General features: G+C 47.2%; 1 protein-coding gene across 10 annotated transcripts in view; it reads right to left on the reverse strand.

Moving 5' to 3' along the window:
* The window catches only part of LOC105497373 (WD repeat domain, phosphoinositide interacting 2), a 45,597-nt gene extending 31,671 nt beyond the window's left edge, over positions 1 to 13,926 (reverse strand). For 3 of the 10 annotated variants that reach the window (XM_071095394.1, XM_071095392.1, XM_071095389.1), the window contains exons 1-3: positions 13,665 to 13,922; positions 10,984 to 11,037; positions 4,209 to 4,291 (exon numbers count right to left, since the gene is read on the reverse strand). In XM_071095394.1, the coding sequence (XP_070951495.1) occupies positions 4,209 to 4,291; positions 10,984 to 11,037; positions 13,665 to 13,738 (211 nt within the window). In that variant the 5' untranslated portion in view covers positions 13,739 to 13,922. Of the gene's footprint in view, positions 1 to 4,208; positions 4,292 to 10,983; positions 11,038 to 13,664 lie in introns of all 10 variants that reach the window. The other 7 variants (XM_071095397.1, XM_071095396.1, XM_071095391.1 and 4 more) reach the window with 5 other exon arrangements.
* Between the last annotated feature and the right edge of the window lie 13,712 nt (positions 13,927 to 27,638).

Below are 27,638 nucleotides of genomic sequence, written 5' to 3' on the forward strand. Positions count from 1 at the left end.
TTTATTTTGCCTAACAGTGTAGGATATTGTTGTAGAATATTTTAGAGAAAAGAGACCACATTTTGTGCATTATGTATATTCAAAAAACAAGGACGACAACAAAAATGCACATGGAGAGAGAAAATGATCACATGAGAGGCTGGGCGCGGTGGCTCACACCTGTAATCCCAGTGCCGATCATATGAGAGGCCGGGCGTGGAGGCTCACGCCTGTAATCCCAGCAATGATCACGAGAGGCCGGGCGCGGAGGCTCACGCCTGTAATCCCAGCGCTTTGGGAAGCTGAGGTGGGAGGACTGCTTGAGACCAGGAGTTCAAGACCAGCCTACGCAACATAGTAAGACCCCGTTTCTACAAAAATTACAAAAAAATTAGCCATGTGTAGTGGTGCGTGCCTCTGGTCCCAGATAGGAGGCTGAGGGGGGAGGATCACTTGAGCTCAGGAGGTCAAGGGTACAGTGAGCTATGATTATGCCACTGCACTCCAGCCTGGGTGACAGAGCGAGACTCTGTCCCCATATATATATGTATATGAGGTGTCCATAAACAATGAGCAAAGCCTATCTGGCAGCTCCTGCAACTTTCAAGTCCGAAATGATAACACTGATAGTAGAAAATCTATCTTCCAGTACTGCTTGACCAAGCTTTTGTGTGTGTGTGAATTTTCTTTTCTAAGTAAATAAAAGAAGAACAAGTAGTTGTCCATCATGTTTTTCTCTAAGACCAGCTCTGGCTCATTCTTTCTGTAACAGCCACAGTGAGTGACAGCAAAGATCTGATTTTATGATGGACTGTTAAAGAGTTTTGAGAGTAGAAGTCAATACTGAGTCTGAACTAAACACTGAGACATGAAGAAATATTCTTTCTTGTGAGTCTACCTACAGAAAAATGCTGGAAAACAATCTTGACATTTCACTTAGTAGCCGACCTGTTTTCTAAGAGACATTATCTTATCTACTAAAAAAAAAAAAAAAAAAAGGATGTGAAAGAGGAAAGACAGATAACATTCTAGGAATAGAACAACATAATAGCTTCAGTTTATAGTATTAACCCTTGCCGGGCGCGGGGGCTCACGCCTGTAATCCCAGCACTTTGGGAGGCTGAGGCGGGCGGATCACAAGGTCAGGAGATTGAGACCATCCTAACGCGGTGAAACCCTGTCTCTACTAAAAATACAAAAAATTAGCTGGGTGTAGTGGCGGGCGCCTGTAGTCCCAGCTACTTGGGAGGCTGAGGCAGGAGAATGGCATGAACCTGGGAGGCAGAGCTTGCAGTGAGCCGAGATCGCGCCACTGCACTCCAGCCTGGGTGACAGAGCAAGACTCCATCGCAAAAAAAAAAAAAAGTATTAACCCTCAAAACATTCTTTGTCCATTTCATCATCTATTTTTAAGGGCCAAGGTTCACTAAGAAGAACACAGAAATTCATGCACCTACCGTCGTACCATGTTGGTCAGTAAACATCCACTCTTTATTTTTTATTTATTTATTTATTTTTATTTATTTTTTTTTTTGAGACGGAGTCTTGCTCTGTCACCCAGGCTGGAGTGCAGTGGCCGGATCTCAGCTCACTACAAGCTCGGCCTCCCGGGTTCACGCCATTCTCCTGTCTCAGCCTCCCGAGTAGCTGGGACTACAGGCGCCCGCCACCTCGCCCGGCTAGTTTTTCGTATTTTTTAGTAGAGACAGGGTTTCACCGTGTTAGCCAGGATGGTCTCGATCTCCTGACCTCGCGATCTGCCCGTCTTGGCCTCCCAAAGTGCTGGGATTACAGGCTTGAGCCACCGCGCCCGACCTTTTTATTTATTTATTGAGACAGAATCTCACAGTCACTGAGGATGGAGTGCAGTGGCACAATCTTGGCTCACTGCAACCTCTGCCTCCTGGGTTCAAGTGATTCTCGTGCCTCAGCCTCCCTAGTAGCTGGGATCACAGGTGTGAGCCACCATGCCTGGCTAATTTTTGTGTATTTTCAGTAGAGACAGGGTTTTGCCACATTGGCCAGGCTTGTCTTGAACTCCTGGCCTCATGTGATCCGCCTGCCCTGACCTCACAAACTGCTGGGATTACAGGCCTGAGCCACTGCGCCCGGCCAATATCCACTCTAAAAGATACTATCAAGACATCCCATTTTGTTCCACTAAAAATCTCTGGGAAATAAGGCACTAGAAGTCAGTAACTAAACTTCAATTTGAGGAAAAGGAAAGACCAGGTTTTGGCATTCTTCCACTCTTTCTAAGCACTGGCCCCCCATAGGGGAAAAAATATTCTGTGTGTTTGAAAACAGATGACTATAGTGACTCCAGCAACAATTTAATAGCACAATTCAAGTACTTCATCTGGATCTGGACTGAATATATGTTTTAGTCATTCATAAAAGCCTGGAGACAGGGCTGCCCTCCACTGTAGAAACCCCCCATGGGGAGCAATCCTGTATGCCTCACGTGAAGGCAGCCAGGTGGCAGGGCTTCAGGAAGGCGGGTGGCACCTGGGATAAACAGTCCTGGTTCACACCTATGTTATCACCCAGATCACATCTCCCAGCCTCCATGGCAGAGGAAAGGCTTTTTTGGAAGATTTAGTAAGCACCAGTAGGCAAGTCTAAGGACAAAGAAAGGAGTAAAACCTAAGCCAGCCAGCAGGAGCCATGAGTCAGGGACGCGGATCATGTAAATTCTGCTGCCCCACTCTCTCCCTGCAAAGGGCCTGGGTACTCACTCTTGGGGGCAGCAACAAGAAAGACACTGCTGGGGAGAATCAGACACATCCCCTCATGGAGGTGAGGGGCACCTGCAGGCTCACCTGCAGAGAGGCCAGGGCCCAGGAGGGAGTCTGAAAGGCCCCACCTGCTGGCGGGCCAGGAGAACGCCATAATTTCAAGTCACCAGCACAAGTTCAGAATTGCTGGAACCCAGGGGAGACAGAGGGTGTGGTGAGCCAAGATGGCACCACTGCACTCCAGCCTGGGCAGTAAGAGCGAAACTCCGTTTCAAAAAAAAACCAAAAAAGACTGCACAGAACCTACGCACACACAAATAAGCACAAGGAGGACTGGAGAGTGTGCCCAGGAGGGGTGGATGTCAACATCCTGGCTGTGATATTACGCTGGGGCTTTGCGAGATGTTACCATTGGGAAGAACAGGATAAAGGATGCAAGAGACCTGTATTATTTCCTACAACTACATGTGAATCCATAATTATCTTAATTAAAAATTACACATGTGGAAAGAGTCCAAAGCTTCCCGTCACAGTCTCCATCATGGGGTTTACTCAGCAAATACCATTTTTGCACACTGTTAAGTACACATATACATAATCTCTAACCCCCGCAATAATCTTATAGATGTGCATTATTTCTGTTTTGCAAAAAATAAAAGAAACTGAGGCCCAGAGATGAAGGAATCCATCTAGAACCACACAAAATATGACTGAGCAAGAGGCCAAAGCGCATGGCCTCCTGCTGTTCCATGCGCCTCTCCAACATGTGGGCCACTTCAAGGCTGTAAAATTCCAATGCGAGAAAACAAATTGTTCCTACAGGGGCTGTAAAATTTTCAATTTTCTGGAAGCCCTTTATGATAGTAATCTAGACGGTTTAAATGGCATTAAAAACGGAGAGAAGTCAGCTGGGCACGGTGGCTCACGCCTGTAATCCCAGCACTTTGGGAGGCTGAGGCGGGCAGATCATGACGTCAGGAGATTGAGAACATCCTGGCTAACACGCTGAAACCCCATCTCTACTAAAAATACAAAAAAATTAGCCGGGTGTGGTGGGCGCCTGTAGTCCCAGCTACTCGGGAGGCTGAGGCAGGAGAATGGCGTGAACCTGGGAGGCAGAGCTTGCAGTGAGCCGAGATCGCGCCACTGCACTCCAGCCTGAGTGACAGAGCCAGACTCCGTCTTAAAAAAAAAAAAAAAAAAAACCGTGGGGGGAGAAGTTACAGACCAGTACATATGGTATGAGCTCACGTACTGAAGACCCTCGTGAACACAGCTCCCTCGGTATCTGCACTCCTATGTAGGCAAATGCACAGATCGGGGCAGACAGCTACAGGTATCACCAGTTGCCACCTCTTGGAGAGATGAAGGCAGAAGCAGAGGACTGGTCAGAGGGTGTCTGGACTTCAACCACAGTGTCTGAATTTTAGACCGCATTCCAATTCAACTTTTTTTTTTTTAGGGAAGGGGAAAAATAAAGCAAACACTTACTGCATTCATAGATCTGTTCCAGCTTATCCACAGAAGAAAGGGAGAAAAATTTATAACCGGACTTACTACCAACAGCTAGGGACCTGCAAAAAAGCCAAATTCAGAAATAAGAGCTGATACGTGCAGACAGTGACAATGTAGATAACTAGCTCCCACATTCCCAGTGATTTCCCAGCAAGTTCCCCTCATGCTCACCACAAGTCAGCACAGAGCAAATCATTTCATACTGTTTGTATCAAGTGCTTGGCACAGGAAGATGCCACAAGGTCAATAAAATACAGACAATATTATTACTTAAATCCTATAAAACTTTTCTGAGGCTGGATGTGGTGGCTCACGCCTGTAATCCCAACACTTTGGGAGGCCGAGGCAGGAGGACTGCTTGAGCCCAGGAGTTCAAGATTAGCCTGGGCAAAATAACTGAGACTCCATCTCTACAAAAATAACAATAAAAATAAAACAATTAGCTAGGCATGGTGGTGCCCTTGTAGTCCCAGGGAGCTACTTGGGAGGCTGAGGTGGGAGGACTGCGTGAGCCCAGGACTGGAGGCTGAGGCTGCAGCGAGCTAAGATCGATCCTGCTACTGCACTCCAGCATGGGAGATGGAGCGAGAGACTGTCTCAAGAAAAGAAACCAATAAACTTTTTCTGGAGCTCTAACATACAGCATAGTAACTGTAATTGATAATACCGTATCATGTACTTGAAATGTGCTGAGACAGCAGATCTTAAGTGTGCTTATCACAAAAACGTAACTATTTGAGGTGATACATATGTTAATTAACTTGACTGTGGTGATCACTTCAAAAGGCATGTGTATATAAACATCACACTGTATACCTTAAACAGATACAATTTTAATTATACCTCAATAAAGTGGAGGGAAAATTAAAATAAAAATACCAAAAAACAAACTCTATACAATTTTAAATATAAGTTTGGGATATAAGCACAAGTAATCAGCCTTATTGTTTCCCTCAAAACATACTGGGGTTTCTCAAGTGGTCTGATATATACATACAGTATACGTCAGAGTATGAGAGTTAAGCAAGCTGGTCAGGTGCAGTGGCTCACGCCTGTAATCCCAGCACTTTGGGAGGTCAAGGGGGCAGACTACTTGAGGTCAGGAATTCGAGACCAGCCTGGCCAGCATGGCAAAACCCTGTCTCTACTAAAAACACAAAAATCAGTCAGGCATGGTGGTAGGCACCTGTAATCCCAGCTACTTGGGAGGCTGAGGCAGGAGAATTGCTTGAACCTGGGAGGAGGTGGCTGCAGTAAGTAGAGATTGCGCCACTGCACTCCAGTCTGGGTGACAGAGCGAGACTCCATTAAAAAAAAAAAAGTTAAGTAAGCCAATTTTCTAAATTTTTTTTTTTTTTTTTTTTTTTGAGACGGAGTCTCGCTCTGTCGCCCAGGCAGGAGTGCAGTGACGCCATCTCGGCTCACTGCAAGCTCTGCCTCCCGGGTTCACGCCATTCTCCTGCCTCAGCCTCCTGAGTAGCTGGGACTACAGGCGCCCGCCACCATGCCCAGCTAATTTTTTTTTGTATTTTTAGTAGAGACGGGGTTTCACCGTGTTAGCCAGGATGGTCTCGATCTCCTGACCTTGTGATCCGCCCGCCTTGGCCTCCCAAAGTGCTGGGATTACAGGTGTGAGCCACCGTGCCCGGCCTAATTTTCTAAATTTTAAACAAAGGTATTTACAATGGAGGTGGACGCAGGCATCTCTCTGTGCTTCTGCAGGCCTTTAACACCCGTGACTCCATCCCCTATGCTGTGCCATGGCTGAGCAGTGGGTTGGAAACGAAACAGACTCAAAAGCTACCTTAGAGTCTGGAATCAAAGGCCCCATTGTTGGCTTACAAGGAAAAAGCAGAGGACTGGTTTGATGGCCTTGCGTTTATGATTCCATATTCATCACCCAACACCACTGCTTCTGCAAGGAGGCTCAAGGAACCCACAGTTCAGCAGTCCCTCCCAGCAGGGGCCTCAGGGACACCACAGAAGGGGTTTCCTCATCAAAAAAGTGCCTCTCCAGAACCCAGCTGACCAAAGAAAGCAAAACAAGAAGCAAGTCCAGCAAGCAAAAGAAAGATGAGCGAATGAGCAGGAAGCACTGGGGTATGGAGGAATCAGATACCAGGATCACTTTTAACATCTGGGAGAACACGAAAACGAGTAGGTAAAACAGAAGGCTGAAACAGGGAAAGGGGATGTTTCACACTGAGTATTTGTACCCCAAGACAGGATCAGGGCTATTTTAATGATCATGTCATTTATTACAAACTTGAGATTTACAACTACTCTTTCACATATATGTGGAAGAAATGTATTCCAAGAAGGGAGTTACTGTAATCAGTATTAATCTGTAAAATCACACTGATTCATCTTAGAAGTATAAAAAGAACAGAAACAAAACTCTACCAGCTCATATAATTTTTCCTCGCAAAATTTTTTTGCTTTACTATACTGAATTAGTTGTATCAATTGTTTTATTAATGAAATAATTAGGTATTATTACCTGTAAATATTTTGAAAATTAATAAAAGAACCAAGAAGAATACAGTAATATCCTCAGGCTAAAAATAAAACAAAATCTCAGCAACCCAGAACTTTTGGGAAACTGATGTTCAGGAAAATATTTTCCAGATAACTAAGGGTTGCTATTTTAAGCATGACTCCCGCACTCCCAATTTCTGATTAAAAAAACAAATTGTTCTTAAATTGTATACCTTCCCGTGTCCTTAAAACAAGGGAAGACAAGTTCTTTTGAGTTGAGAGTTTGGTATCAAACAGCCAGACTGTAGTGCTGAGTTTATTTTATTTTATTTTTTGAGATGGAGTCTTGCTCTGTCACCCAGGCTGGAGTGCAGTGGTGCGATCTCAGCTCACTGAAACTTCTGCCTCCTGGGTTCAGTCAATTCTCCTGCCTCAGTCTCCTAAGTAGCTGGGATTACAGGCACCTGCCACCACCACGCTCGGCTTATTTTTATATTTTTAGTAGAGATGGGGTTTCACCATATTGGCCAGCTGGTCTTGAACTCCTGACCTCAGGTGATCCACCTGCCTTGGCCTCCCAAAGTGCTGGGATTATAGGCATGAGCCACCGCGCCCGGCCTGTAGCGCTGAGTTTATAAAACTATTTTTCTATCTCTCGTTTTGCCGACAGTTATCACTTTTCCTTGTGACCATCCTACCATCATTAGCAGCCCCTGTCCTTTCTAATTTCTTGGTGACTTGGAAAGTAAATCACCAAGCTTATTAGCATTATGTATAAAATGAGCTTGTGGGGCGGGGGGACTTCTCCCACGGGCAAAATTAACGAGCCTTCGTCCCTGATCCTTGGGTTAGACATCCCAGGTCTCTGCTGTGCTCCCTACACACGGAATTTGTTAAAACTGGACTCTGCCAATCTAGTTCAGATATTTGGAAGCTGATGTAGGATACTAAATACCTCAGCTAGAAGTTTAACCCCATGGTTTATAAAACTGTGCATTCCAGTCAGTTAAGAAAGGGAAACAAAAATATTCCAAATATTTTTTGAGATGTATATATACCATAGTATGAGGACACTTTATTGTAAAGATAAGTTTTTTTTTTTTTTAGATGGAGTGTCGCTCTGTCATCCAGGCTGGAGTGCAGTGGCACAATCTCGGCTCACTGGAACCTCCACCTCCTGGGTTCAAGCGATTCTCCTGCCTCAGCCTCCCAAGTAGCTTGGATTAGAGGTATGCACCACCATGCCCAGCTAATTTTTTGTATTTAGTAGAGATGGGGTTTCACTATGTTGGTCAGGCTGGTCTCGAACTCCTGACCTCAGGTGATCCACCTGCCTCAGCCTCCCAAAGTGCTGGGATTACAAATGTAAGCCACCATGCCCGGCAAAAGTTTTTTTTGTTTTTTTTTTTTGAGACGGAGTCTTGCTCTGTCGCCCAGGCTAGAGTGCAGTGGCGCTATCTCAACTCACTGCAACCTCCGCCTCCTGGTTCAAATGATTCTCCTGCTTCAGCCTCCTGAGCAGCTGGGATTATAGGCACCCACCATTGCACCTGGCTAATTTTTGTATTTGCAGTAGAGATGGGGTTTCACCATCTTGGCCAGGCTGGTCTCAAACTCCTGACCTCGTGATCCACTTGCCTTGCCTTTCCAAGGTGCTGGGATTACAGGCATGACCACCGCACCCGGCCTAGATGAGTATGTTTAAAGAATGGTATTAAATATAAATGTGATTGATATTTTTGTCTCAACATCAACAATCAAGTTCTACAACCCTTTGGAGATTTTGCCTTAAACAATTTCAAAATTGACCTGACCATAAAATGGCAGACATATTAACGGGAGAGGCAGAGCAACAGGTAAGTATGAGATTTTTCCCTAATACACAGTTTTATTGCCAAAAAGTGTTTATTTATTTATTGTTAAGTCAACAGAGTGGGGTTTTTTTTTTTTTTTTTTTTTTTTGAGACAGGGTCTCACGCTGCCACCCAGGCTGCAGCGCAGTGGTGTGATCTCGCCTTACTGCAGCCCCAACCTCCTGGGCTCAAGGGATCTTCCCATCTCAGCCTCCCGAGTAGCTGGGACCACAGGCGCGTGCCACCACACCTGGCTAATTTTTGTGTTTTGTGTAGAGTCGAGGTCTCCCCATGTTGCCCAACCTGGTCTTTAACTCCTGAACTCAAGGGATCTTCCCACCTTGGCCTTGCAAAGTGCCAAGATTACAGGCGTGAGTCACTGTGCCTGTCCCCATCAGTGGGCTCTTTCATTGACAAAGGGGAAAACTAGCAAATCATAACCAAATATGTATTGGTTCAATCCCCCATTTTGCCACTATTCCTCACCTTCAACTGTGCCCGGTGCCCAAACCCAGAGACCAGGCCCGTCCTTTGCCAGGGAAGGACAGAGTCACTGCATTTTAAACACACTTGAAACCCATCCTCCTCATTTCACACCTGCACAACTCCGCCTCTGGAGCCCTGGACTGCCCATTCCCGAGCCTGTCGGGGATTCTGCAGTTTAAACTACGTTGGTTCTCTGCTTTCTTCACTAGCAATTTTAGATCCCACTTCCTTTACCACTCGCTAGCTTCCAAATTGGCTAATATCGCCTTTCTCATTCTTTCTATCCTATGAATTTAAGCCTTTTAAAATATCTTTTTGAGGCCAAGGGTGGTAGCTTGCGTCTGCAATCTCAGCTACCCAGGTAGGAGGATCACTTGAAGCCAGGAGTTTGAGACCAGTCGGGGCAACAAAGTGAAACCCCGTCTCTACTAAAATAAAAAATTAAGAAATGTTTAAAATTAGAAAATATATTTTTTTCGCATTTTACTGATTAACATTTTATTAGGGTCTGGGGATGGAACCAAAATAAATGCTTATGTTTGATCCATCATTTTTAACTGAAAGTCTCTGTCAATGAATTGAAACTTGAACATTCAACATCAAAAAGACAGTGACTGCCACTCAAAAATGAAGATGTGAGTCAGATTTTTTGCTTTTCTTCCTTTTCTCCCCCATCCCTAATTGTCAGTCCATAAAGATTCTCCTTCTTCATCCTCTTTGCGGAGAAGCCATACTTGATTGCGAGCTTAGGTGGATACAGCCCGACACTGTAAACCAAAAGCAACCTCAACTGTAGTTGCCAGCCCAGACCTGGTAAGGCCTGGTAGGCCCTGGTAGGCCCTGGTGCCGTCTCTTTTAGGGCTATGGACAGCCCACCCCTATCCCCGCTCCACCTCACATCCTCCACCTCCACATCCCTGCAGCCTTTCCAACTCATCAGTATCCCAAGTAGAGCTCTCTCCTCCTTGGCTTCTTCACCACGATGTTATCACATTCACTCGGAACCCAAGCCAGAAACTGGGTGACATCTAAGTTCTCCCTTGGCTGCAGGACGCACGCCCTGTGGGTCACACAAGTCCTGACGGCGAGTCAGTCTCCTTCTCACTGGTCACTGCTGTTGGACAATATCTTCCTAAGTCACCCTCTCTGCCCTCCTCAAACATATCCTTTGCAAAGCAGGCAGAATGACTGAAAACTTTAAGGGTGAAGGATCTTAAAAACCATCTTTAGGCCGGGAACAATGGCTCATGCCTGTAATCCCAATACTTCGGAGGCCGAGGCAGGAAGATCGCTTGAGGCCAGGAGTTCAAGACCAGCCTGGTCAACACAGCAAGACCTTGTGCCTACAAAAACTATAAAAAAAAAAAAGAATTAGCCAGGTGTGGGGCTCATGCCTGTAGTCCCGGTTTCTCGGGAGGCTGAGGCAGGAGGACCGCTTGAGCCCAGGAATTCAAAGTTGCAGTGAGCTATGATCATTATAATTGTGCCACTGCACTTCCAACTGTGCAACAGCAAGACTCCATCTCAAAAACAAAAACCCTTGATTTACAGATGAACCAAGAGAACAGAGCAGTACCTTCCCAGGACAATGAGCATAACCTAGAAGAGACATGGTGGAAGAACACAACAGGTTTCTCCTACTGTCTCCAGACACTTCATAACATCCATTCTACAAACACAAGACTTGGAAAGTCAAGTCCCTTTCTTCATTCCATCCCTTTTAGACATGGTGTTTAAAACAGACATTGCTACATCACTAACTTCCCACAAGCTGTGGTGTCCACTGGAAAAATGCAGTCCTTGGTATTTCCATTTCATATTCAAGTGATCCTCTGCCACTTATTAACTGGTTCACTTCAATTTCAAAAAGCCAAAAAGTCCTCTAACATAAGCCTTCCGAGGTGATACTTTTAGAAACCAGGGTTGGAACTAACCAGACAACAGCGCGACGGCCAAGACCAGCTGCTCTTGATGCCCTTTTCACTTCTCTAGGTAAAAAAAACAAAACAAAACAAAAAACAGATGGTAAAAAACAAATAAAATGTATGCACACTTTTAGGACAAGAATCATGAAAAAGTACGACATTGGAAATCATATTACCAGTACAAGGAGAAAGGCAGGACAGTTATAGTTTGGCATGTAACGAATACAAAAAGAATTTAAAAGACAAAAAAAAGGGAAATGATCCTATAACATATATATATTCCAGTAAGTGAACTGGCTTCCAAAGTTTCTCACTCAATACAGTAAATGTGAGTTCTAGACGGACGTTCTTTCTCTTGCTAAAAATTGTGCTCCTCAATAAATTCTGGAGATTAAGAAGGAAAAGGTATAAGCCATAAAAGCTCTCTCCGGGAACTTCTATTTCTTCCAAGTGTAGATTTAAAACAAATTACAGTCATTTTAGCCCAGTCAACTTCTAGTATAATCCTAGTTTACTATTCATTCCAATTTAGGTTTACACTACATCAAGGTCTCTCTGGCAAGCCAAAGTTATGAAATCTCAAAGTAACAGAAATTTCTTGAACTGTAATAACTTCAGGGAGCATAGAGAAGTGGGTAAGTGTGAAAATGTCCTAGTTCAGGCCAGAGTGACACTCTCCTGTGACACAGGGAACATGGCAGTCCAGCTGAAGTAACAGCAAAAGAGAATGCTTTTCTATATTTGATTTCATTCTGACAGAAATAATTAATGAAAAACTGAAAGAGTGGCCGACAATGTTTTGGAAACTCTCTAATTTATACATGGCATAAACCCCTTTACTAACTACCATTTCTTACTAGTCTCCAAATACTGTTGGCTTGGGCTTAAAAGCGAAATTAGAATTGGGTTGTGATGTCCTTTTCCCTATCTGGATTAAGATAGTCTATTCCACTTCAACTGCAACAGGTTGTCTGAATTGTTTGTTGTTCTGGCTTTTGGTCACACAGAACACTACAGTACTTGGGAGTTTTAATCTTTATACGTTGTTATGCTATTATTTCTAAATTCACTGTCTTCAGAATTCTACTCTGTAAATAGAAAAAAAAAACAGCACGGCAGAGCAGAAAGAACACTGGAAGAGAACTCAGGAGGCTAGATTCTACTCCTGCCCCCACTCCACTATTAACCAATTCGAAGACCCAGGCCAGCTTGGAGCCTTTCGGAAGGATTTCCTCCTCTCTAGTTGGATGAGGTGATTTGCCCCTTCCGATTATCAATGCAGTCCCACTGTGCGACTGTCTTCACAGCTTTGGTAAGCTGCTATTGAGCGCCTCCTGTACACCACTCACTGGGTGTTGGCCATTCTACAGTTCACTTTTAATTTCCTAAAGAGTCTCATTTTCTGCTTTCTTAATTCCACTCAGCTAGTAACAACTCAACCAATGACTTAGTAAGATGCCAAATGACCCACTCCTCCTCCTCTTTCCTCACTTCCTGTTACTCACTTCCAAGATGGCTCTCCTCCCTGCCAACCCCATAACTCATCCTTCTCTCTCCAGAAAGCTCGCTCATCTATTAACCATCCCCACAAGCCCTCCTCCCAGGCAGCATCCAACCCGTATCAGTGTGGACAAACAGCGTTCCGAATGCACGGGCTGTATGGGCTGGCCTTAAGGCCTTCTCTTGCCCAGAGGATGACCCGCCCCGTGGAGCTCTGAGACTCCTGGGGCACTGGTCTGTAACGCCTCTCTTGGCTCGGTTTCTCCCTAGCTAGGTCAGACACCAAGGTTATTGCTAAGTTTGTTACTTGCTGCAGAAGACATCAAAGTTACCTCCCAAAAAGAACAGTGTGGGCCGGGCACGGTGGCTCACACCTGCAATCCTAGCACTTCGGGAGGCTGAGGTGGGCGGATCACTTGAGGTCAGGAATTCCAGACCAGCCTGACCAACATGGTGAAACCCTGTCTCTACTACAAATACAAAAAAGTTAGCTGGGCCCAGGGTCGCGTGCCTGTAGTCTAAGCTACTTGGGAGGCTGAGGCAGAAGAATCGCCTGAACCCAGGAGACGGAGCTTGCAGTGAGCTGTGATCGCACCACTGCACTCCAGCCTGGGCAACAGAGCAAGACTCCGTCTCAAAACAAAACAAATCCCAAGAAACAAAAACAAAGAAAAAAAAAAAAAAAAAACAGTGAGAAACGGAGAAAAGAAAATCAAGAGAGAGAGAAGGGACCTTAAGACGATGAAGAGACAAGGAGAAGGGCCTGATTCAAAGGAGAGTGAGTGGGAGACGCTGAGCAAGAAGCGGGCAGAGAGGAGAGGAGAGGAAGCGACCCACTCCCAGCGCTCCACAGGCGGCCAAGACAAGTCAAGCCCCAAAGTTCGGCCCCAACTTTGCGAGAAGTAGTGAGGTCTGAAGCCAGGGGGCCTCCCCGCAAGATGGTGAAAGCAGGTCCCCTATCCACCACCTCTCCCGCTCCGGGGCCGCAGCTCCAGGCCAGGGCCCGAGGGTCTCCCTGGAGGGCGCCCCTCCCTGCGCGCCCCGGGCCCGCCCCCTGGGACGCCTCTGCCCGCCTTGGCCCGCAGGCAGGCCAAGCCTGCGACCCCGCCGAGCTTGGCAGCGAGGCCCTCCCCCTAGCCCGGGTCCGACCGTGGCCTCACCCCGACCCAGACCCCCGACCCCGGCCTTACGTGATGTCCTGGTTAAAGTTGGCGAAGAGCAGCTGGCCGGCGCCGGCCTCCCCGCTCTGGCTCGCCAGGTTCATGGCTGGGCGCGCGGCGAGTGGGCCCGGCCGGGGAGGGCGCGCGCGCGAGGGCGGGTCAGGCTGCACTCAGGGTCGGCGCCGGGCCCCGCTAGCCGCCTGGGTCGCCGCCACTAGCCGCCCTAAGATCAACCGCCGCCTCATCACGTCCCCGCTCTTGTTTATGCTCCGGGGCCGGGGGGCCCGCTGCGCCTGCGCGCCCCGCCCCCGCGACGCACGGCCTCGCGCGGCGCAGTCGCACTGCGGAGGCCCCGCCCCCTCACCTCCTGCCTAGGCTTGGGTTCCGGTGGATCACGCACGCGTGGGGACGCGTTGGGGCCCGCGGGGTCCGACTGAGGGCGCGCCGCGGCCGCGCATGCGCATGGGGCAGAGCGGGCGGGAGTGTTTTCTTCGTACCCTCCTCTTTTTTTTTTTTTTTTTTTTTTTTTTTTTTTGAGACGGAGTCTCGCTTTGTAGCCCAGGCTGGAGTGCAGTGGCCGGATCTCAGCTCACTGCAAGCTCCGCCTCCCGGGTTTACGCCATTCTCCTGCCTCAGCCTCCCGAGTAGCTGGGACTACAGGCGCCCACCACCTCGCCCGGCTAGTTTTTTGTATTTTTAGTAGAGACGGGGTTTCACCATATTAGCCAGGATGGTCTCGATCTCCTGACCTCGTGATCCGCCCGTCTCGTACCCTCCTCTTAATAATACTCAATGGCCTGGCACGGTGGCTCACGCCTGTAATCCCAGCATTTCGGGAGGCCGCGGCGGGCGGATCACCTAAGATCAGAAGTTCGAGAGCAGCCTGGCCAAAATGGTGAAACCCCGTCTCTACTAAAAATGCAAGAAAAATTAGCCGGGCTTGGTGGTGCACGCCTGTAATCCCAGCTACTCGGGAGGCTGAGGAAAGATAATCGCTTGAACCCAGGAGGCGGAGATTGCAGTGAGCCGAGTTCGTGCCACTGCACTCCATCCAACCTGGGCGATACAGCGAGACTCTGTCTCTAAAAAAAAAAAAAAAAAAAAACCTCAATGGCCCCTCCATGTGCCAATCACTGTGCTGAATGCTTCTGCGGATTACCTTATCATTTTATTATTTTTAAAGACAAGGTCTCGCGCTGTTGCCCAGCCTGGAGTGCAGAGGCTCAATCACAACTCACTGCAGCCTCAAACTCACAGGCTCAAGCGAGCCTCCCACCTCAGCCTCCCAAGTAGCTGGGACCACAAGCACATGCCACCACACCCTGATAACTTTTAAATTTTTTGTAGAGATAGGGGGAGGGGCGGGGGGGGTCTTACTATGTTGCCTAGGCTGGTCTCGAATTCCTGGCCTCAAGTGATGCTCCCACCTTGGCTTACCAAAGCCCTGGGATTACAAATGTGAGCCACTGTGCCCGGCCACATTATCTTATTTGATGCCCATTACAATCCTATGTAGAGAATAGTACATCTTTATTTTACAGATTTGAAAATTGAGGCTCAGAAATAATTATTTCCCAAGCACTAGATCTGAGACTGGAAACGTCCTTGTTTCTCTGAGGTCCATACTGTCTGGGTTCCTGGGACAGAATCTTCCCTTAAATTTATTCATTCATTCAACAGTATTTAGGACGAACCTCTCATGTGAACTAAATAGGCCTCCTCCTTTCCCTCAGAGAAGTTATAATGGGGAGATATTTAAATATAATTAGAAGGCCGGGTGCGATGGCTCTTACCTGTAATCCCAGCACTTTGGAAGGCTGAGGCAGGTGGATCACCTGAGGTCGGAAGTTCCAGACCAGCCTGGCCAACATGGTGAAACCCCGTCTCTACTAGAAATACAGAAATAAGCTGAGTGTGGTGGTGGGCACCTGTAATCTCAGCTACTAGGGAGGCTGAGGTGGGAGAATTGCTTGAGTCCAACAGGTAGAGGTTGCAGTGAGCCAAGACTGCACCACTGCACTCCAGCCTAGAAGGACGAAAGAGTGAGACTCCATCTAAAATAAAATAAAATAAAATAGGCTGGGCATGGTGACCCACGTCTGTAACCCCAGCACTTTGGGAGGCTGAGACAGGTGGATCACCAGAGTTCGTGAGTTCGAGACCAGCCTGCCCAACATGGTGAAACCCTGTCTGTATGAAAAATGTAAAAATTAGCCAGGTGTGGTGGCGCAGCCCTGTAATCCCAGCTACTCAGGAGACTGAGGTGGAAGAATTGCTTGAACCCAGGAGGTGGGGGCTGCAGTGAGCCGAGACTGCACCACCGCACTCCAGCCTGGGCAACAGAGTGAGACTCTGTCTCAAAAAATAAAATAAAAAAATGTAATTAGAAACGGGGGTACAGCCGGGCGCGGTGGCTTATGCCTGTAATCCCAGCACTTTGGGAGGCCGAGGCGGGTGGAGATTGAGACCATTCTGGCCAACACCGTGAAACCCCATTTCTACTAAACAAAAGACAAAAAATTAGCTGGGCGTGGTGGTGGGCACCAGTAGTCCCAGCTACTAGAGAGGCTGAGGCAGGAAAATGGTGTGAACCTGGGAGGCGGAGCTTGCAGTGAGCCAAGATCATACCACTGCACTCCAGCCTGGGTGACAGAGCAAGACTCTGTCTCAAAAAAAAAAAAAAAAAAAGAGAAAGAAACGGGGGTACAAGGTACGCATATATGTTCTTTTTTTTTTTTCTTTTTGAGATGGAGTTTTACTCTTGTTGCCCAGGCTAGAGTGCGATGGCGCAATCTTGGCTCAGCGCAAGCTCCACCTTCCGAGTTCAAGTGATTCTCCTGCCTCAGCCTCCTGAGTAGCTGGGATTATAAGCGTACACTACCACGCCCAGCTAATTTTTGTATTTTTAGTAGAGACGGGGTTTCTCCATATTGGTCAGTCTGGTCTCGAACTCCCGACCTCAGGTGATCCGCCTGCCTCGGCCTCCCAAAGTGCTGGGATTACAGGCATGAGCCACTGTGCCCGGCCGTGAATGCATATCTGTAAGTCACACAACCTGGATGTAAGGGACAGGGACTGTGCTATTGAGAAGGCTCCTGGAAGAGATGAGACCTGAAGTTTGAGTAACTAGTCTAAGGGAATGAAAATGCTGTATATGGGAAGGGCTTGGGGATGAGGGTGTGACCTGTCCAAAGAACTCTATATTCAGAGTGGAAAGGCAGACACAAGGCGAGATTTGGCAGGAGAGACAGCAGGTGACCAGATCAAGTTGGGTATTGTTAAGCAAGGAACTGATCATTATCTGATTATTGTCCATAAGAGCAATGGTCTGCTGCTGAAGACAGGTAGGAAAATGCAACGATCTAATGAGTGCTTACGGAAGTTAACTCTAATTATAGGGTCAAGAACGCATTGGAAATCATTGAGGAAAGGACGGTCTTTTCAATAAAGGGAATAAATACCCCTACCTCACACCACATTCAAAAATTAATTTGAGATGGATTATAGTCCCAGATGTGAGAGGTAAAAACAATAGAATTTCTAGAAGGAAACAAGAGAATGCCTTCATGATTTTGGGATAAACAAAGTGGTCTAAACAGGTACTTTAAGGCGGGTGTGTTGGCTCATGCCTTTAATCCCAACAGTTTGGGAGGCTGAGGCAAGCAGATTGCTTGAGTCCAGGAGTTTGAAACCAGACTAGGCAACGTGGGGAAACCTGGTCTGTACAAAAACACAAAAATTAGCCGGGCGTGGTGGTGTGTGTGTGTAGTCCCAGCTCCTTCAGAGGCTAAGGCAGGAGGATGGCTTGAGCCTGGGAGTTTAAGCCCGCAGTGAGCTATGACCACGCCAGTACACTCCAGCCTAGGTGACAGAGCAAGATCCTGTCTCAAACCAAAACAAGTTCTTTAAAAAGTAGTAACCACAGGCCCGGCGCCGTGGGTCACCCCTATAATCCCAGCATGCTGGGAGGCAGAGGCGGGCGGATCACGAGGTCAGGAGATCAAGACCATCCTGGCTGACACCGTGAAACCCCGTCTCTGCTAAAAATACAAAACATTAGCCGGGCGTGGTGGCAGGCGCCTGTGGTCCCAACTACTCGAGAGGTTGAGGCAGGAGAATGGCATGAACCCAGGAGGTGAAGGTTGTAGTGAGCTGAGATCGCGCCACTGCACTCCAGCCTGGATGACAGAGCGAGACTCTGTCTCAAAAAAAAAAAAAAAAAAGTAGTAGTAATCACAAAATGAGCGATTGGCCTTCATCAACATTGAGAAGAATGGGCTGTTTTCAAGAGACCATTAAGAGAGGAAGAAAAGGCAAGCCTTAGGGATACATATATTTGTCATATATATATACATATATATATATTTTTTTTTGAGACGGAGTCTTGCTCTGTCGCCAGGCTGGAGTGCAGTGGCACAATCTTGGCTCACTGCAACCTCTACCTCCTGGGTTCAAGCAATTCCCCTGCCTCAGCCTCCCTGGTAGCTGGGACTACAGGCATGCGCCACCACACCAGGCTAATTTTTTGTATTTTAGTAGAGACACAGTTTCACCATTTGGTCAGGATGGTCTCGATCTCCTAATCTCATGATCCGCCGGCCTCGGCCTCCCAAAGTGCTGGGATTACAGGCGTGAGCCACCACGCCCAGCCTGCAATATATATTTTTGACAAAGGAATTACACCTAGAACTTCTGCACATCAATAGGAAACATAGAGAGAGCTCTCTCTTTTTTTTTTTTTAACGAGGTAGAATACTTGAACACAGGCACGTCACAAAAGAGGATATCAGAATGGTTAATGAGCATCTGAAAAGGTGGTGATCATTAATACTCATTAAGAAGATGCAAATTAAGCCTGGGTGTGGTGGCTCACGCTTGTAATCCCAGCACTTTGGGAGGCCGAGGTGGGTGGATCACCTGAGGTCAGGAGTTCGAGACTATCCTGGCCAACACGGTGAAACCCCGCCTCTACTAAAAATGCAAAAATTAGCCGGGTGTGGTGGTGGGCACCTGTAGTCCTAGCTACTCGGGAGGCTGAGGCAGGAGAATTGCTTGAACCTGGGAGGTGGAGGTTATAGTTAGCCACGATGGTGCCACTGCACTCCAGCTTGGGTGACAGAGCGAGACTCCATCTCAAAAAAAAAAAAGAAAGAAAGAAAAAGAAAATGCAAATTAAGAGCAAATGAGATATTACTAAGCATCCACCAAATTGGCTAAAATTAAAGCAACTGACAATCCCGAGTGTGGATGACCATAGAGTGCAATTGGAACTCTCATACACTGGGGATGAAAGTCTATTTATTTATTTATTTATTTGACACGGCGTCTCACTCTTGCCCAGGCTGGAGTGCAGTGGCGTGATCTCCGCTCACTGCAAGATGAAAGTCTAAATTGTTTCAACTGCTTTGGAAAACTTGGGCACTATCTACTAAAGGTTTTTTTTTTTTTTTTTTTTTTTTTTTTTTTTTAAATAGAGTTTTGCTCTTGTCGCCCAGGCTGGGGTGCAGTGGCATGATCTCGGCTCACTGCAACCTCAGCCTCCACCTCCCAGGTTCCAGCGATTCTCCTGTCTCAGCTGCCCGAGTAGCTGGGATTATAGGCACCCAGCACCACGCCCAGCTAATTTTGGTATTTTTAGTAGAGACGGGGTTTCGCCTTGTTGGCCAGGCTGGTCTCGAATTCCTGACCTCAGACCACTGCGCACGGCCTATCTACTAAAATTAAACATATATATACCTTATGACTCAGCCAAATGCACTGTATATGCATTTATAGGTGCATATATGGTAGAATTAGTGCATATTTTCACCAAAAGACATAAATAAGAATGTTCATAGCTACTGTATTCATAATAATTCAAAACTAGAAATAACCGAACATCCACCTCAAGTGGAATAAGTAAATAGATGATGGTCTATTCATCCAAAAGAATACAGCAATGGAAAGGACATACATGATCTGGATGAATCGCACTGACATAATACTGAGTGAAAAAAGTCAGCCAGGCCGGGCGTGGTGGCTCAAGCCTGTAATCCCAGCACTTTGGGAGACCGAGGCGGGTGGATCACAATGTCAAGAGATCAAGACCATCCTGGCTGGCCGGGCGCGGTGGCTCAAGCCTGTAATCCCAGCACTTTGGGAGGCCGAGACGGGCGGATCACGAGGTCAGGAGATCGAGACCATCCTGGCTAACACGGTGAAACCCCGTCTCTACTAAAAATACAAAAAAAACTAGCCGGGCGAGGTGGCGGGCGCCTGTAGTCCCAGCTACTCAGGAGGCTGAGGCAGGAGAATGGCGCAAACCCGGGAGGCGGAGCTTGCAGTGAGCTGAGATCGGGCCACTGCACTCCAGCCCGGGCTACAGAGCAAGACTCCGTCTCAAAAAAAAAAAAAAAAAAAAGACCATCCTGGCCAACATGGTGAAACCCCGTATCTACTAAAAATACAAAAATTAGCTGGGCATGGTGGCACGTGCCTGTAGTCCCAACTACTCGGGAGGCTGAGGCAGGAGAATCACTTGAACTCTGGAGGTGGAGGTTGCAGCGAGCTGAGATCGTGCCACTGCACTCTAGCCTGGGCGACAGAGCGAGACTCCATCTCAAATAAAAGAAAGAAAGAAAAAAAAATCTCCAGCAAGCCTTCATTTCCTTATGGTCACCTCCTCTTCTGCCGATTCGATCCGTTGCTCCCTGGCAATGTATTTTCATACTTTCTTTTCTTTCTTTCTTTCTTTCTTTTTTTTTTTGAGACGTAGTTTCACTCTTGTTGCCCAGGATGGAGTACAGTGGTGTGACCTCAGCTTACCGCAACTTCCACCTCCCAGGTTCAAACGATTCTCCTGCCTCAGCCTCCTGAGTAGCTGGGATTACAGGCATGCACCACCTTGCCCAGCTAATATTGTATTTTTAGTAGAGACAAGGTTTCTCCATGTTGGTCAGTCTGGTCTCGAACTCCCGACCTCAGGTAATCCGCCTGCCTTGGCCTCCCAAAGTGCTGAGATTACAGGGGTGAGCCACCACTCCTGGCTTGGTAATGTACTTTCATACTTTCTTTAATAAGTCTGCCAATCCCAGCACTTTGGGGGGCTGATGAGGGCAGATCACGAGGACAGGAGATCGAGACCATCCTGGTTAACAGGGTGAAGCCCTGTCTCTACTAAAAATACAAAAAATTAGCTGGGCGTGATGGCACGCGCCTGTGGTCCCAGTTTCTTGGGACGCTGAGGCAGGAGAATCGCTTGAACCCAGGAGGTGGAGGTTGTGGTGAGCCGAGATCGCACCACTGCACTCCAGCCTGGGTGACAGAGCGAGACTGCGTCTCAAAAAAAAAAAAAAGTCTGCCTTTTTAAACTTACCACTGTATAGTCATCTCTCACCCGCCATGGTTATTAGTGAATGAAGATATATAAAGAGGTGCCTGAGTGGATCCTCGCGATTCTACACATAGTTCTTCTCCATCTCATTCTGAGCTGCAACCCAGCTTTCCCTTGTTCATAACAATCTACGATCCCAGCTGGAATAGTAACTCCTCTCTCTATTGGTTCAGTGAATGAAGATCCAAAAATGATCACGAAGTAGTCTCAGTTTCCAATGGACCAGAACTACAACTCTGTTCACTGGGATAAAACAGGGAATTCCATGGCCTGAGTGCGGTGGCCTACGCCTGTAATCCCAGCACTTTGGGGAGGTTGAGGGGTGTGGATCACCTGAGGTCGGGAGTTCGAGTGCAGCCTGACCAACACGGAGAAACCCCATCTCTACTAAAAATACAAAATTAGCCAGGCGTGGTGGCGCCTACCTGTAATCCCAGCTACTCAGGAGGCTGAGGCAGAAGAAACGCTTGAACCCAGGAGGCAGACATTGTGGTGAGCCCAGATCACACCATTGAGCTCTAGCCTGGGCAACGAGAGCGAAACTCCGTCTCAAAAAAAAAAAAAAAAAGGGGAATTCCTTGTGTATTAGGATCTCAAACTCCAGTGAGCGGCTGGGCGCGGTGGCTCAAGCCTGTAATCCCAGCACTTTGGGAGGCCGAGACGGGCGGATCACGAGGTCAGGAGATCCAGGCCATCCTGGCTAACATGGTGAAACCCCGTCTCTAAAAAATACAAAAAGCTAGCCGGGCGAGGTGGCGGGCGCCTGTAGTCCCAGCTACTGGGGAGGCTGAGGCAGGAGAATGGTGTAAACCCGGGAGGCGGAGCTTGCAGTGAGCTGAGATCTGGCCACTGCACTCCAGCCCGGGCGACAGAGCGAAACTCCGTCTCAAACAAACAAACAAACAAAAAAAAAACAAAACTCCAGTGAGCCCCAAGTTGTGTAGCTGAAAACAAAAGTTCCTTAAGTGAGTTATTAGATGTTACCTGCAAGGGGGCTGGGCGCAGTGGCTCACACCTGTAATCTCAGCACTTTGGGAGGCCGAGGCGGGTGGATTACGGGGTAAAGAGATCGAGACCATCCTGGCTAACATGGTGAAATCCCGTCCCTACTAAAAATACAAAAAATTAGCCAGGCATGGTGGCGGGCACCTGTAGTCCCAGCTACTCGGGAGACTGAGGCAGGAGAATGGCGTGAACCTGAGAGGTGGAGCTTGCAGTGAGCCAAGATGGCGTCACTGCACTCCAGCCTGGGTGACAGAGTGAGACTCCGTCTCAAAAAAAAAAAAAAAATAAAAAATAAAAATAAATAAATAAAATAAAATATATGCAAGGAAACACTACCACCTCCACTCTTGGTTTGTAGGCCTGTACTGCATATTGTTGAATAACAGCTCAGTCTTACAGGGTGTGGTCTCTTAGCTGGAGTCACAACTGACTTTTTTTTTTTTTTTTTTTGAGACGGAGTCTCGCTCTGTCGCCCAGGCTGGAGTGCAGTGGCCAGATCTCAGCTCACTGCAAGCTCCGCCTCCCGGGTTTACGCCATTCTCCTGCCTCAGCCTCCCGAGTAGCTGGGATTACAGGCGCCGCCACCTCGCCCGGCTAGTTTTTTGTATTTTTTAGTAGAGACGGGGTTTCACCGTGTTAGCCAGGATGGTCTCCATCTCCTGACCTCGTGATCCGCCCATCTCAGCCTCCCAAAGTGCTGGGATTACAGGCTTGAGCCACCGTGCCCGGCCCACAACTTACTTTCATAGGCTTACTTCAGTAGCCTTCTGTAGGCCACTCTACCATCCATCTAGGTGATAGGGTACATGGTGAATCGCAAAGGCATGAGCCCATTGTCAAAATTTCTTCACCTTAGTGTAAAGTTCTCAGTCAAAAGAGATGTGAATGGCCGGGTGCGGTGGCTCACGCCTGTAATCCCAGCACTTTGGGAGGCCGAGGCAGGTGAATCACCTGAGGTCAGGAGTTCGATACCAGCCTGGACAACATGGTGAAACCCCATCCCTACTAAAAATGCAAAACTTAGCCTGGCATAGTGGAGGGCGCCTGTCATCCCAGCTACTCAGGAAGCGGAGGCAGGAGAATTGCTTGAACCCGGGAAGCAGAGCTTGCAGTGAGCTGAGACTGCACCACTGCACTCCAGCCTGGGCGACAGAGTGAGAGTCTGTCTAAAAAAAAAAACAAAACTGGGAAGATCAATTTCTACGTTTATTCAAAGAAACCATAAATATCAGTTCCATGGGGACAATTGTGCTGGTTTCACCTCAAGAACTAAACCCTGGGCCTCCTTTCCTGGTGGCCAGGATGGGCTGGAGCTGAGAGCCGCTGCTCACTCGTCCAGCTTTTGCTTCATTGCTCTATCATCTGCGTGGTATTGGAGAAACTGCCAGAAGGGCGCTGTTGGAGAGCAGGCTGGGTTTCTGCCAGGGACATGACCTGCGTGTGACTCAGGAATGCACCTGCATGTCTCAGCTCACCTGGAGACAACATCAGCTGACATTCCTGATGGCATGGAGAGCAGGAAGGATGCTCAAGGGCTTCTATCATCACTTTGGGATTCCTCCAGGTGACCGGCCCAATGCCTAGCTCAGAGAGAAGAGACTTTCTGCTTTCAACGTGAGAGCAGAACCCTCATCTGCAGGTGTGTGGAGTCTCCTTACGTGCAAGCTTTGGAGCTGAGTGATCCTCCCACAGACCAGCGCCTAAATAAACTTGTGGGATAAACAGCCGGTGTGGAGGAGGGAACTAAGGACTGCAGTGAAAGGGTACATGAGTGGGGGAGGGACTGGACATGCAGAACACTCATCTCAGACAGGTGTATTGGGGTTCAAACCCTGGCTTGGTTCTCCAGGGGTATATGAATTTACATTAGTCACCTAACCTCGCTGAGCATCTGTTTCTTTAAAAAGAAGGACTACCGCCGGGCATGGTGGTTCATGCCTGTAATCCCAGCACTTTGGGAGGCCAAAGTGGGTGGATCACCTGATGTCAGGAGTTCAAGACTAACATGGTGAAATCCCGTCTCTACGAAAAATACAAAAATTAGCTGGGCTTGGTGACTAACGCCTGTAATCCCAGCTACTTAGGACGCTAAGGCAGGAGAATCACTTGAACCTGGGAGGCGGAGGTTGCTGTGAGCTGAGATCACACCACTGCACTCCAGCCTGGGCGACAGAGCGAGACTCCATCTCAAACAAAAACAAAGACAGAAGGGCTTGAATATCTCACTTCCTAAGAATGCTATTAAGATAGAATGGGGAGCCAGGCGCAGTGGCTGATACCTGTAATCCCAGCACTTTGGGAGGCTGAGGTGGGTGGATCACTTGAGGTCAGGTGTTCGAAACCAGCCTGGCCAACATGGCAAAACCCCGTCTCTACTAAAAATACAAAAAAAATAGCTGGGCGTGGTGGCTTGCGCCTGTAATCCCAGCTACTTGGGAGGCTGAGGCAGTAGAATTGCTTGAACCCGGAAGACAGAGATTGCAGTGAGCCGAGATCATACCATTGCATTCCAGCCTGGGCAACAGAGTGAAACTACATCTCAAAAAAAAAAAAAAAAAAAAAGCAGGGCGCAGTGGATCACACCTGTAATCCCAGCACTTTGAGAGGCCGAGGCGGGCGGATCTCGAGGTCAGGAGATCGAGACCATCTTGGCTAATACGATGAAACCCTGTCTCTACTGAAAATACCAAAAAATTAGCCAGGCGTGGTGGTGGACGCCTGTAGCCCCAGCTACTCGAGAGGCTGAGGCAGGAGAATGGCGTGAACCCAGGAGGCGGAGCTTGTGTAGCAGGACGAGCCGCAGACAAAACCTCTCAGACACCGAGTTGTAGAAGGAAGGGCTTTATTCAGCTGGGAGCATTGGCAAGCTACTGCCTTAAAATCCGAGCTCCCCGAATGCACAATTTCTGTCCCTTTTAAGGGCCTCACAACACTAAGGATTTCATATCGGGAGGCTGAGGCAGGAGAATGGCGGGAACCCGGGAGGCGGAGCTTGCAGTGAGCTAAGATCCGGCCACTGCACTCCAGCCTGGGTGACAGAGCGAGACTCCGTCTCAAAAAAAAAAAAAAAAAAAAAAAGATTTCATATGAAAGGGGTGTGATTGATTAAGCAATCTAGGGGATACGTGACAGGGGTTTCATGCGCTGGTAGTCAGAGAGAAACAGAACAGGGCAGGGAGTTTCACATTGTTCTGCTATACAATGTCAGGGACATCGGTTTCTAAGTCAGGAATTGATTTTTAACTACTGGGTTTAGGCCAGGCAGACCCAGGCCTAGTTCTCGGCCTGGTGCCGGGCTGCCTGTCTTTGGTTTTACTTCATTGTTTTTTCTTAAAACAGGTACTGAATATAAAACAATATAAAACAATATGAGAGGGTCTCTCTCTTTCCTCACTTGCAGTGAGCCGAGATTACACCACTGCGCTCCAGCCTGGGTGACAGAGCGAGACTCTTCCCAAAAAAAAAAAAAAAAAAAAAAAAAAGATAGGATGAGGGTTGGAGGAAATGTGGTAATGATGGTCAAAAGGTACAAAATCAGGTTGGGCGCAGTGGCTCACACCTGTAATCCCAGCACTTTGGGAGGCCGAGGCGGGCAGATCACGAGGTCAGGAGATCGAGACCATCTTGGCTAACACTGTGAAACCCCGTCTCTACTAAAAATACAAAAAATTAGCGGGGCGTGGTGGCGGGTGCCTGTAGTCCTAGCTACTTGGGAGGCTGAGGCAGGAGAATGGCATGAACCCGGGAGGCGGAGCTTGCAGTGAGCCGAGCTCTCACCACTGCACTCCGGCCTGGGTGACAGAGCTAGACTCTGTCTCAAAAAAAAAAAAAAAGAAAAAACAAAAAACAAAAACAAAAAAAGTACAAAGTCTCAGTTAGGAGGAATACTTTTTTGGGAACTATTGCACAGCCTGGTGAATGTAATTAACAACAGCGTATAGCACATTTCAAAACTGTTAAGAGGTCAGGTGTGGTGGCTCACGCCTGTAATCCCATCACTTTGGAAGGCCGAGGTGGGAGGATCACTTGAGTTCTGCAGTTAGAGACCAGCCTTGGCAATATAGTGGGACTCCATCTCAAGAAAATAATTTTGAAAATTAGCCAGCCATGGTGGTACACAGCTCTAGTCCCAGCTACTTGAGAGGCTGAGGTGGGAAAATGTCTTAATCCTGGGAGGTTGAGACTGCAGTGAGCCATGATCATGCCACTGCACTCCAGCCTAGGTGACAGAGTGAGACCCTGTCTTTAAAACAAAAAAAATTGTCAAAATAAATTTTAAATGTTCTCGCCACCAAAAAATATAAGTATTTGAGGTGATGGATGTATTAATTAGCTTGATTTAATTATTCCACATTGTATTCATAAGCCATAACATCATATTGTATACCATACATACACACATGGTCAATTGAGAATAAAATTTAAAAAAAAATTTAAGTATGGCAATGAAAAAAAAGATTGAATGGATAAAAAGAAATGCTTCCAGAATAGTGGAGCAAGAATCTCCAAAAACCCACTCCTCCATAAAAGCAAAGAAAACGCTGAAAAAAATGGTCAAAATCAACTTCTTCTGACCTGGAAATTATCTAAAGGCTTGCAACAATTTGAAGAGGATGTGTTCAAGTAAGAGGGCTGAATCTCAGTATAAACACTGATTTTGTGGCATTTTAATTTGCTCTAAAAGCATCCCTGTCTCCCAGATCCATGAAAATATGCCTGCTTTTAACCATGGTAGCTGTGAAAACAAGCATCTTGCCACCACTGGAAGAGGCAGGCTGGGCTTGGAGTTCCCTAAAAGCCCCATCCCCAGAAAACTGTCACTATTTGACTTGTCTGGCAGTTTGCTGAAAAATGCTATTCTCAAAGCTTGTCTTTATTTGATCGAAGAGTTTGTCAGTATCTCTGCAAATAGCCCTGTGAACAAGGCATTTGTCCAAAACAATCAGTGGCAATTGTTTAACATTTCAACTACCTGATGCCATGTAACTGTGGCAAGGCAAGGGTTAAAAAGAAAAGAAGAACAAGTTTTCCTCTGCTTAGCCAACTCACTTCAACTTCAAGGACAGTTACAAGATAACGCTGTCTGAAAAGTCGAAGCCAAAGGAATGGGCTCCAGACACCTGCCTCTTGAGCAAAGTTGAAAAGAAAAAAATTCCTTCACTGTCTCTCCTTCTCTGAACCATTAATTATGACTATGTTTGCCAATGCTTGCATTTAGTAAGATATGTATATTCTCTTTTTCTCCCTAATCCTCTATTTCCCACAACATAACTCGTTGGGGCTAAAAAGAAACCGACCAAAATTTTTTAAAAGGAATAACTGGGAAAAGAGATGTCAATAAGATATTTTTTTAAAAAACCCTGCTGTGTTTCTGAGAATCTGGTGGGCTACGTGTATGTAGAGGACTGTGCGCATGCCCAGGAAGACCTGAGAAGGTCCTACACTCTCACCTCTGACTGACCTTGAGTGTCTACACAAGAGGAAATGAAGGCTAAGGTAGAGTTGTAAGTTGCTTGCTGGAGTATTGAAAACATGCCTCAACACACACAGAGTTCCTCAGCAAATGCTGGGAAACTTAATGGTCTAAAACATTTAAAAAGATCTCTTTTTAGTTTTAATTTTTTTTT

Source organism: Macaca nemestrina, chromosome 4 (genome assembly GCF_043159975.1).
Source record: "Macaca nemestrina isolate mMacNem1 chromosome 4, mMacNem.hap1, whole genome shotgun sequence".
NCBI lineage: Eukaryota > Metazoa > Chordata > Mammalia > Primates > Cercopithecidae > Macaca > Macaca nemestrina.